The 12,328-nt window shown below is 42.1% G+C and overlaps 1 protein-coding gene across 7 annotated transcripts in view; it reads left to right on the top strand.

Moving 5' to 3' along the window:
* The window catches only part of THSD7B (thrombospondin type 1 domain containing 7B), a 299,484-nt gene that overhangs the window by 171,606 nt on the left and 115,550 nt on the right, over positions 1–12,328 (top strand). For all 7 annotated transcript variants that reach the window (XM_032114787.1, XM_032114784.1, XM_032114789.1 and 4 more), the window contains exons 12-13: positions 2,833–2,965; positions 3,987–4,090. In XM_032114787.1, coding sequence (XP_031970678.1) covers positions 2,833–2,965; positions 3,987–4,090 — 237 coding nt within the window. The remainder of the gene's footprint in view (positions 1–2,832; positions 2,966–3,986; positions 4,091–12,328) is intronic.

The raw sequence follows: 12,328 nt of genomic DNA on the forward strand, positions 1-12,328 counted from the left end.
GAGGATAATTTAGTTTCTTGAGGTGGAGAAAATTACTGTGGGAAGCTCATTTAGATTTGGTCCTGATTAATAGGAAGGAAATGGGTACGATTCTAATGGTGGTAGATAATTTGAATGAAAATCATCACAAAATGATAGAGTTCACGATTCTTGGAAGTGAAGGATAGCAATATCAACAAGACATATAAAAAAGAAAAAGATAGGCTTCAAAAAACTGCAGGAATTGGTATCTACACCTCTTGGGAACACGTTCTATGCAGACAGGAGTGCAGAAGACCTGGAAGCTCCAAAACAGCCTGTCCAAAAGCCTGAAGCCCTACTGGACTGTAATTTCTGTTCTGAAACTGTGCTAATAGCAAGCCAGTAGCACTGGGGAGCAAGGCATGTGTAGGTCTGTGATTTGCAAGCTCAAGGTTCAAACCATGATGAGAGAACACCACACACATCTAGAGAAGCCCTTTTTTGTCTTACTAGCAGAGTTGTTCAGGATCTTGTTTTCTTTTGCATTGTCATATTGTTTTACAAAGATTAGAAACAAGAAATCAAGAATGCAAACTAAGCTAGAGGATATTAGGTAGTGGAAATTGCATAAATGGATTAAAAGTAAAGGGAAACTGAATGAAATGTACTTTTTGAGAAATGAGAGAAGCACAATATTGGCAATGTGCAGTTACTGCCACTGTTTCCTGTCTGCAGCCAGGAGAAGAATGGACTAAGGAGTGTTTCCATTGGGTAGCTATTCCCATGTCAGTGAGGTTGTGTGAATAAGAAGGAAGTAGTAAAGTAATTCCAGAGCATCGCGTGACTGTCTTATGGGTGAGAAATTAAGTGTTAAAGAACTAGAACTCAATAATACCAAGGCAAACCAAACCAAAACTCTCCCTTCACCTCCACTCCCCCAAAAAGAAAGGTCAAGAAAATTGTAGATTACTCATCCTAACTTCATTATGTAGAAAGCCACAAGAACAAGTTATTACTCAAGATATAAACATTTCAAAAATCAGATTGTAGTAAACTGGCCAGTAAGGAGTTATTGAGAACAAATTGTCCCCAATAAATTTAATTTCCTCTTATTTTGACAGTGTAGCTGTTCTAATTAAGGGAAGTGGTAGATTTTTGACACAATAAACTTTTATCAGGAAGCTGAGGAACAGTGGCTTAAATTAAATCACTCTTAAATAGGTACTCAGATGCTTTAAAAATCTCACAGTGGGTATCACAGTGAAAACAGTCTGTGTGTGTCTCCTTTACTGCCCGTTATAGTGTATTGATACACGTTGATAAGATCCTGTGAGCCTTCCCTCCTGAATAAAAGTCAGCAGTTAGAAATGCTAAAACTCATACTGGGCTTGTCAAATTCCTGGGCACATTGTATGTGTATGTAAGACCCCTGAGGGGTCACTGTGCTCTGCCCTGGGGAGGCTGCAGGTCCGTGGGCACAGTGTTGTGAGAAAGTGAGCAATGAGAGGGAATTGAATTGGACCTACAAAGGACTGGGATTGCTTAGAGAAGGGAAAACTTCGAGTGGATGCAAGGCCTTGCAATTTTGTAAAGGTTATACATTAGGTGACAGGGATAAACTCTTTTCTTCATGTAGTGGACAGAAGATAAAACAGTTTAATTTACAGGAGTGATGGTGTGGGCTAGATTTTAAGAAAAGGCTCTTTGTGGGGCTTTACAGGCACCAAATCAGACATGTGAAAGGAGACTGTAGGAAGCTGTAGAGCTGCCTTAGGTAGTGGCTGTGAAAGAAGTGCTTTTCCTGCCCCAGGGCAGCAGCCATGGTGAGCAGCCTCCTGTCAGGTCCAGTGTCCTTTTGCAGTGGTCTCACGGTGGTGGCACATCTGCCAGTGAAGGCTTGTATGACTTGGTATTTCTAAAGCCAACATTTTTCTTGGCTCTGTGCTTGTACTTTGTGTTCATGGTGTGACTTTTAAGTTTTCCTTGTACTCCATTGTAATTTTGCTGCTGCAGCTTTGCCCATATTCTGAGCTGGAAGAATAGTACTCGTAGTGGGTTTGTTTGCACATTGCTTTCCTCTTTCAGACAAACTTGATTAAGTCCACTATTTAAAGATGTTTACGTGGTCTGTAATCCTTTAAGGAGTTCTCCTGAGATCCCTTTTTACTTTTCTAGCACCTGTTTTTGAAGTGTGAGTCAGTATCCAGAGAAATACAAATGCTATATGCAGTGGTTAAACCAGCTCTCAGTTTGCACTTACCGCTTACACAGCCAAGGATTGTGTTTGCTTTAGCTGTAGAGATAAATAGATAAATCTTGTTCTTGTCTTTCCTGCTGCATTCTGTGCCGTGGATTTTGTGAACTGTGTTTCTAGATGGATTGATCTTGCATCAACGCAGGTTAAGTAAAGAGTTAGCCTCTGTTGGTTGCAATGGTTTTCCTATCAGGAAGTTATCATCTCTAATTTCTAGAGCCATAAAGATGGGTTACTGGTAGCAGCCTGAGACCACCTGAATGTGTTCTCAGAAACAAAACTTTCTATTATGACAGTTTATTTCTTTGGTTTTAGTCTTTTCCCTGGTTAAGATGTTTATTTTCTTGTCTACTTATTTTTTTACTTGATTTGGTCTTCTGTTAAATAGACGTTTTTTGATGCATCTGTTAGGCTGTTGATCTATCAACCTTCCAGCAGCTGTCCTGCTGAACTACTGGTAATTTCAGAGGAAGAAATGTTACAGAGTGTTCACAAATGAATATACAAATATTCAAAATACAAATGAAACACAGAGCATGTTTCTAACCAAGCCAGCTAAATCACTAACTTGGGGTGCCAACTGTGCCTGAAAGACAAATTCTTTCTTTGCTTTTCAGGCAATGCCACTGCAGTTAAGCAGTCCCGGTACAGGATTATCCTTCAGGATTCTGCCAGTGGGGGACAGGCGTGTCCGGACACCTTGTATGAGGAAAGAGAATGTGAAGATGTTCCCACCTGTCCAGTGTATAGGTAAAAACTGTTAGCTTGGAATAAGTCTCTAGTGGGTGTCCACTTCTCCAGAAAGGACTCTTGTCCCGCACAATTTTCACCAGAAAATAACATAATGTTGGAAAATGCAGAGTTTGGAACAGATAATGTACCTTGCAAAATGTGTAAGAGTAGAGTTCAGATGGAGATATCAGTAGATTCGGCATCATCAGAACAACCACCAACAGACACAGACAGAGCTCCTAGAAATGGTAACCTCGGGGTCTGATGTGTGTAAGGAAGCTGTTACTGGGAGCTCCCCCCTCATTGTATCTAAAATCAATGTAAGCTATTTTGGGACCACAAGCCCTAGAGTGCCTTAATCATAATTGCGTTCTTATTGCAGAAACTCTTGTCTTTTCCCCTGGTACTCTCCCTCCAGTGAATAGTACACACTTACAAAGTTCTGATTAGACAAATAATACAATAGAGCAGCTACTCACTGCTCTTCATTAAGATTCTGTGGGCCATCTGTTGTGCAATATTAGTAAATAGAAAAGCGTTATATCTTTGCATGTGAATCTGCAGCCTGTACATCCCACAGGAGGTGGTCCTGGAACAGAGTGTGGAGCTGAAGGCGGTGCCAGGCAGGGGACACAACGCTCTGCTCTGCCTGGTGCCGTGGAAAGCCGCTTCCCGGTGTTGCTGGCTGGCACATCTGTGAGCATGGAAAGCAGGCTGGGGACATCATCAGTTGTATGAGAACAGGAGGAGAGCCTGGTGACAAAGCCCACTGGAGCTATTTCCTATGTATCTTATGTCACTTTGAACCATGTCCTGCAAAAATGAGAAAAGGGAATGTTGTAGGAGGAGGATGTAGCTCCCTAGAAGCTGAACCTGGCGTCTGAATTTCAGTTCCCAGTGCTTATTTCAGGAGTAATTACAGCTTTGCGACTCCAAAGTCCCCACAGCATATTACGATTCGTAGCTAGAGTTTGTGCCTGGGTTTGTGTTCCCTGTCTTCCAGTTCTAACCACTTGAGTGTTTGCTGTTCCTGCTGCAGGTGGAAGAGCCACCGCTGGAGCCCCTGCGTGCTGGTGCCAGAGCCGGTGAGACAGGGCCTGCCAGGGCAGAGTGAGGCGTGTGGGCACGGCCTGCAGTCCAGGGGTAAGATTCCTCCATCCAGCCCCGCAGCGTTTGAGGTCTTGGATGTAGCGTTTAAGTAAGGTCTTTGCTCTGTTGCAGTAGATAATTTGGAAACTAACTGAAGTACTTTATGACATAAAGTGTTTTGGGAACTGCATCCGTTATACAGTTCTGCTGTGCTGGGATTTAAAGTACCACTAACGCAATATTGTGGAGTATAGGGGGATATCTGTGCTTGATGTTCAAATATCTTAACCTGCTCTTCTGCCCAAAGCTGAAGCGTGTGAGCTTTAAATGAATTATCTATAGGCCTTTATGAAGTAATCCATTCTTTGTGCTAAAAATGGAAAGGATAATTTCCTCATGATTTTGAATTTTACTAATGATTTGCCTGAGGCCTGATTTTCATTAAGACTGTTGAAGAAGTTCAACGTGGGTAAAGGGTTTGGGCTTCTGCCCTTGGCATAATTAAGCATTTAGAAATTAGTGGTCCCATTGTCTGAACAGAAGTGTTGAGGAGAATGTCATTTTTCAGAGTGTGCATCAGAGTCTGTAGTGGTGGCTGCAGATGGCTGGAGATGTGACTGTTATCAGTCTCCTGGGAAATACAATGAAACCTTTTACAAAAGGTTATTTTTATTGAAAAAAATTGCTATACAGGTATGCTAACTGAGGAAACTTGACATAATAATTTACTCCTTCGCAAAGCTAGAAGCTATTCTTTAAAGATGAAATGAATTTCTTATATAATCTGGAAACAAAGGAAAAGAAAGAAAAGCCCTGACAGTATGTGGGATGTATCTGAAAGAAGAAATGTGTTTTAAACTGAAACTCAAAGGAGTAAATATCTTTAACTAGGTTTTGACCACAAACCTTTCCACAAGGTTTTCAAATCTGTAAATTGTATTGTTCAGTCTCTGTGTGAAGGGATGGTAATCTTTATGTTCTAGTAGGTGCACGAACTTTGTGTTAATCATACTCTGACAGAATTAGAAGTATAGTAGAAGAGTATCACACTTGCTTTTACTCTGTGGAGAGCCCTCCAATAATTACCTAGGCTATGTGCTGTTCTAGGGTAATCGTGAAAAACATACCTTGGTGGGTTTAAGCAAAAATCATTTCAGTGCTGCATTCACTTTTTGTAATTAACTGTGGCTTTTGTAACAGCTTTGGTTTTCATAGTTACATGTAGTGATAGAACCACTCTGCTGGGTATTATTGAAGATGAGTGGGGTCTCAGGAAAATGAGTTCTCAGATGAAACCCATGGAAGAAGATTTTTAAAGATATTTTGTATGAACAAGGAGAGCGATCTCCACAGAGAGATCAAACCCAGCTGCTGACTCTGACCATACTGTGTCTGGAAAAGAATCTGCTGGGTTTTCAGCAATTCTGTACTTTACCTGTAGAAGTGTTTAATAAGGGAAACTTTCATAAAGGTTTTGTTAATACCTCTCCTTGCTTCTGCTTGGACTCCTCAGGAGTGTGCAGAGGTGCTCTGTGCTGTCGTGGAACAGCCCTTTAGCCAAGGGAGGTGTTTGCTTACACGCCTTGCAGGGGCTCTTCATCTTATAAACCTTGACACTGGGGGATTTCTGATCCTGTCATTCTTCACTGGGAAGGGGGTTTTGGATATACTTCTGAATTAGCATGTGAGATGGGGCTGGGGATTTGGGCTTGTTCAGTCTGGAGGAGTGTCTAGTGTGGAGTTCACAGATGAGATGGAGCCACACTTCCCAGAGGTGCACAGTGAATTAAGAGAAGGTAAATCATAGGCTGGAGTGAGAGAAACTCCCAGGTTGCCCAGAGAGACTGTAGATTCCTTGGAGATACTGAACAGTTAACAAAAAAGGTCTTGAGCAGCCTTTTCTAACTTTGAAGTCAGTCCTTCTTAGAGCAGGGATTGGATCTTCCGAGGTCCCTTCCATCCCAAATTACCTTGTATGAATGGTGCTGTGAGTCTCTGGGTGTTTTCAGGGGAATCTGTGCCATCAGCAGAAGAATCCCAGGTGTAAGAGATAGATGATGCCTTCCTGCAATATTCAGGCATCTGTGAATGAGCTTGCATTCGAGGCATCACCACCACTCCACACAGTAATTGCCTTACATAATGTGCAGCATCTTTAACCAGTAAGGGCTTCTTCTCCAAAGAGTATTCATATGAATTTGCCTGGTTCCTTTTTTACCATGTGACAGCAATTACCCTTTTACCTCTGAAGATAATCAGTCTTGCTGTTCCTTGGAGCATCCATTTTTTAGATTTTTTTTTCTCTCTGTACCCTGACTGTCATGTAAAAAAGAGGATTTTAGTTTTCAGTGACTGTCATATCTAGCCAATTTTATAAGAACATTGAATTCACATAAATTGCTTCTAAAGAAAACCAGTATGTGTTTATGTGTACCTATTTGGGACAATGACTGTGCTGAGGGAAAATGAGGTCTGAAATGACTTTCAAGCTCCGTTCTTTCTCTCGGCTACATTCTGAGCTAGATACTTAGAGATCCTGTTCCACGAGTGTTTTCACTGAGACTGCATGTAAACGTACCGTGTAATATGCAGAAGATATCAGAGTTTGTCTGTGAATAATAAGCAGAATAGCCAGATGACAGCTGTTTGAAGCTGCAGTTCTTATGGTTTTATCTTGGAAAGATATTACACTAATTACAGTAGCATTTCATTTTTCACATCAGCTTCAGTGGACTGACTTACTCAGCAAGCAGTCCCATAGGAAAGGGAAAGGTAGCCTTTAGGACTAATAAATTAGTTGTTATTTAAACTTAATTGAGGCATGATTGGCAAAATGCCCCCAAGACAGGGCACTCAAGTAAAACGGGGTAGGAATATTGCTGTTGCTTGACAGTTACACAAGACAACATTTCTAACGGTAAATGAGGAGCTTTGCAAACTTCTGTGTTGCTGTACAGCTGTCATTTGCCTCCACCAGGAACTAATTTGCTGTGAGAAGAGGTCCTGCGCAGGGGTGAGGGCAGTCCCAAGCACAAATACAGGCTGGATGAAGAATGGATTAAGAGCAGCCCTGGGAAGAAGGATGTGGGAATGTTGTTGATGAGAAGCTCAGCGTGAGCTGGCAATGCGCACTTGAAGCCCAGACACCCAACCTTGTCCTGGGCTGCATCCAAAGCAGTGTGGGCAGCAGGTGAGGGAGGGGATCCTGCCCCTCTGCCCTGCTCTGGTGAGACCTCACCTGGAGCTCTGCATCCAGCTCTGGGGTCCTTAACATAAGAAGGATGTGGACCTGTTGGAGCAGGTCCAGGGGAAATCACAGAGATGCTCAGAAGGCTGAAGCACCTCTGCTATGGAGGTGGGCTGAGAGAGTTGGGGTTACTCAGCCTGGAGCAGAGAAGGCTCCAGGGAGATGTTGGACTCCCTTGCAGTGCCCTGAAGGGGCTTTGAGAGAGCTGGAGAGGGCATGGAGTGACAGGGCAAGGTGGATTGGCTTTAAAGTGACAATAAGTAGAGTTGGAAGAAAGTCTTAACTGTGAGGATGGTGAGGCCCTGGCAGAGGTTTCTCAGAGAAGTTGTGGATGCCTCCATCCCTGGAAGCGTTCAGGGCCAGATTGGATGCTGCTTGCAGCAACCTGGGGTAGTGGGAGGTATCCTGCCATGGCAGGGAGATCAGAACGAGATGAGCTGAATGGTGTCCAGTTCAGCCCATTCCATGCTTCCATGAGAATCCCTTCTTCTGCAGGGGCACTTTGGTGACTTTCCTGTTCTCAGATGTTTGTGGTGGAGGATCCCTCAGGAATGACCTCTCCTTTCAGTGCTAACATGAAGAGCCACCTGGGAAGTACACAATTTTTGGGGAAAAAATGTGTTGCTCGTTATAAGGGATTGTTAAGGTTTAATTAGTGGATGGAAAGCCTGTTTTAAGCAAGTGTCTTTGAAGGCTGCTTCAAACACCATTGGTAGCGTAAATAGACATGTATTAAAGAGCAGACGGGTCTAATGAGACTCTGCATTAAAAACTGGTCCTGGAAATACACTGACAACACGATGATAAAAAAACAAGTTACTTTCCAAAAGCTGCAGCAATGGAAAGTGCCATGTCTTATTTCTCCTGCTCCTGCCACTTTGCTTTGATTCATTTGGAGGATTTGACCATATTTTCCCCTGTTAATGAGACAGTAAGTCCTTCTCAGAGCTGTAGCTCGCCATCATAAGAATACAGAAATGCTGTGACACAGAGCAGGAAATATTTTTAGAGATAGTTTATTGATTTATGTACAGGAAAACAACAATGCAGACTCACCAATGCAGCAATAAGAAGCTACTCCTTTGCTTTGGAGAGCAGAACTCTCCCTGTCTCACGAGAGGGTACGGGATGGATCGATCCTGGACAGCCCCATTGAGCATCTCAATGGTGGTGTATTTCTTTTGGTTGCTCTGCTGTCAGACCACACAGGATGTATTTCCTTTCCTGCTTTAGCTGGGTTGTAAATTCACACCACATGGACTTTGCTAAGATGGTTAGTGTTAAATATAATCTGTTACAGTTGAAAAGCTGATGTATGAATTGACAGTGAAAACGTGGGATGCAGGCAGCACCAGACTAAAGCAATTCAAGGTTCCTGTCTCCTTCATTGTAGGTTTCTGGCTCTTGCTCTGGAGCTTTCTGATAGCTGTAGGGACATTGCAGACAAGACTGGTTTTAGACTGATTCAGACCAAGAGCTTATTATCATCATAAGAAAAAAATGGTAACAATCTTCTGTCTAAGTTTCCTGAGTGGGTCTAAATGCAGTGATAGTTCCAGTGAAATGTTATATAAAATATAGGCAGTACTGTGATCACAAGTCTAATAGTGACCAAGTTAATGCATCATATGAAGCAAGATGAAAGGATGAGTTTAGATATAGCCTGTTAAGATTGCATCTACACAAATATTTCAAACAGGTATCCTTTAGCTGTATTATCTCATGTATTATCTATCAGTAACCCTGTAATGGCCATATACACTGTTGTTGTTTCTCCTGAAATTATTTTGTGGTAACCTCTTTATAATGAGATGTGCCATCAAAAAAGCATCAGTGTTACCATATTTTTTTTTTGCTCATAAGTCACCCAACAGTTCTTATTCCCTGTTTGTTTTGTAGGTAGTTAATATAACTGCTGATTAGCTAAATTAGCACATCATTGTGATTTGAGTTGCAGAATGCTTTCTGCACAGAATTACCAATTTCAGGAGGTATGTATTAGGATCCTGTGACAATTTACAGGCTGAAGGCAATGTGATAACCTGAAGTTTACAAGGAATGCAATTATGATAGTAAATGTGGTGGAGACTCGACTGCTTCAGTTCACTGGTGATGTTTTCTGAGTAGGGCTCTGTGGTGCAGTCCTGTGTCAATTTGTCCATCTGACAGCAGCTTACCTGTCACCAGCAGCTCCCTCCAGTATAAGGGGGGAGGTAGGACAGGTAGGACAATGGCACCTTCAGCCTTATTCTGAGTGATGCTGGGTGTTCATTAGTTGGTCAGTGTTTTTTCTGCTGGTTCTAGTCCAGGGTGTAACAGGCGGTTGCAGGGACACAAAAGAGCACAGTGAGCTGAACTTGACTGGTCCCAGCCAGAATCCTGGTCTGGAAGGCACCTATCTGGCAGCTGGTGGCACTGGGAGCAAATAATTGAGGGGGAAAATAATTAACCAGGGTAAAGACAGGAGGTGAGACTTGTCTGTGATCTGTTAGAAAAGAAAGTTGGTGAAGCAGAGTTTGTCTAGGACGGCACTGAGGTTCAGGAAGGAGATTGCCTTTCCAGGGTGAAGAGCCTTGGTCTGTTTGCCAGCCATGTCTGCCCAGGGCTCCACCAACAGTTCACAGATATAATTACTCTACATCATATTGCAAATTCACAAAGGATGTGTTGTATTGTTATCCTCTTGTTGCTGATAATGCAATTTTAGCTTATAAACACGCGGAGAGTAGCAAGGTGGTAAGAAACAACCAAACCAGAATTGATTCACTATTATTGTTTTTGATAATCTGATTTCTTTCCTTGACAAGGCAGTGGGCTGGAGGTCAGGCAATAATGTAAGTGAAAAGCAGCACAGATCATATTCTCTTGACTTCAGGAAGACATTGAGTCCAGTCCCATGCGACAGCCTCCCATGTGCAGTATGAGAGTATGACCTAGAGACATGCAGGGTGAGTTGCTTGTGCAACTTGTTGAAAAGACCCATTCCAAGCTCTGTTATCAGCTCTTTGCTGTCAGCCAGGAAGGCTGTTTCAGATGGCTTCTGATCAGATCCTGACAGCTTCCCACGGGACACACGCACCCTGGACTGTTGTCAGTGCTGTCACTAACAGTCTGGATGATGAACTAGAGAGCACATCTGTAACACATCTGGGTAACTGCAAATCATGAGTACTTTGAAGGGCAGACCAAAAATACATGCTGGATAAATTGAGCGTGCTCTGAAATCAGAAAAGTGAAATTTTTCATTTCATTAAAGAAAAAAAAGTCATATGCAGCACTTGCAGTGTAGAGAGGTGGGCAGCAGTACTGTAGAGGAAAGTCTGGAATTCAGTCTTATATGAGTGCCATTATCCTGCTGTAAAAAAGCACCTGTCATAAAATCATGTTTTGCTTACATTTTCCTTCTCATCTCCAAGTTCCTGAAATTTATTCTTCTGTTTCATAAAACAGAATAGATTCAGCAGGCAATCCTCCCTTTTATTTTTGTTCTGTAACACCTTCTGCCACTATAAGTAATGACAAACAATTGAGGTCAGATAAAAACACCGAAACTTTCTCTTGAGTAATTCCAGTTCCTGGTTTGCCAATAGATTCAGAATAGATTAGGAGCCTTTTTTTTCAAAATACCCAAATTTCATTAGCAGAAAGAAATTAAGTATTTAGAAGTCAACCTCTGGTGAATAGCACTGAACAAATTAAAATCTCTTGAGCTTAATGAACATTTACCTTTGGTTTTGCATTTAAAACTAATCTTCATTCTTGATGAACTGTGTATATCTGCACACAGGAGATGGAGAGAATGATCGCTGCAGTATGAATGAGGGATTGCATGAGTCCAGATTGCTCGTGTCAGATTTCTGTCAGTTTACCGTTTAGCTTTGATCTTTAAATTACTTCCCAAAGTCTGAGTTTAACTATAGATTTGATAGTAGATTTGCTTCATGCAAAAATGTGTGACAGTGTTTCACAAAGAGGGAAACAAGGAAAAATAGAGGAGGAGACAAAAATGCCATACTAATGTCATGCATGCATGTATGTATGCATTCTTAGCCTTCCCTGCACCAGTGGCATGAGGAAGATATCCTCTCCCAGAGAGATTTTCCAAGGGATTAATTTCAGTTTTGTAGTATTAGAGTTGACTGGGAACAGGAGGGGAAGCTCTGTGAAGGTATGGTGGATCAATCTCTCTGAGCATTTCGGCTGCCTTTGATATTGCTGCAGTTTAATTTATGAGAAATAAAGTCACCTGCTTGCATAGAAATCATCCTGGGCCAATTTCTTAAAACCCGGTGCTGCAGCAGAGGTGTCTATACAAATGTACACGGCTGGAATCTGCAGCTGGGCACTGCAGTGGGGCATGGAAATTTGTCCTCATATTGTATTACATCCCATGGATCTTCCAGGTAATGTGTTCCCCTAGACCAATTTTTCTTTCTTTGGGTGTGAGTTGATAGGACAAGGGGAAGAAAGATTGATACTGGTTTGCCAGTGACAGGTTGTTCACAGAAGAGTGATGGTGGACTGCCCTCCTGTTTTTAATGGGGGATGTCAGCAGGCATCAGAGGACACTTAAAACTATATTTCAGCCAGGGTCTGCCCAGCTTCCACCTCAGGTAGAGCTGCTCTAAGAATATTTCATAGGCAGGAGGAGAATTGGCATGACATTACTTTATAGACGTGAACTAATAGCAGGAGAGACTCCGAGTCATTTCTGTCACTGTAGCCTTATGCCAGCAACATAAAAATTGAGGAGACTCTTAGAGAATTTGTCCTGACAGCAATCTACAGTGCAGCATTTTATCCAAAGGCAACTCAATGATCTGTAGACTTCCTGTAAAATAAAGATGATGAAGACTGCATCAGATAAGTTACATGTATTTGATTTCCTTCAAAACCAGGACAGTATATTCCACTCTGTAGAAGGGAATAAGCAGGCTCTCTAGCTTAACTGTATACTGCTCTTATCTGGTAAACAAAACAAATATCAGCATCTTAGTACCACACACAGCATTTGTTTTCTCGGGGAAAGGAACAAAAAGCCTTAA

Source organism: Corvus moneduloides, chromosome 7 (assembly GCF_009650955.1).
Source record: "Corvus moneduloides isolate bCorMon1 chromosome 7, bCorMon1.pri, whole genome shotgun sequence".
Classification (NCBI taxonomy): domain Eukaryota; kingdom Metazoa; phylum Chordata; class Aves; order Passeriformes; family Corvidae; genus Corvus; species Corvus moneduloides.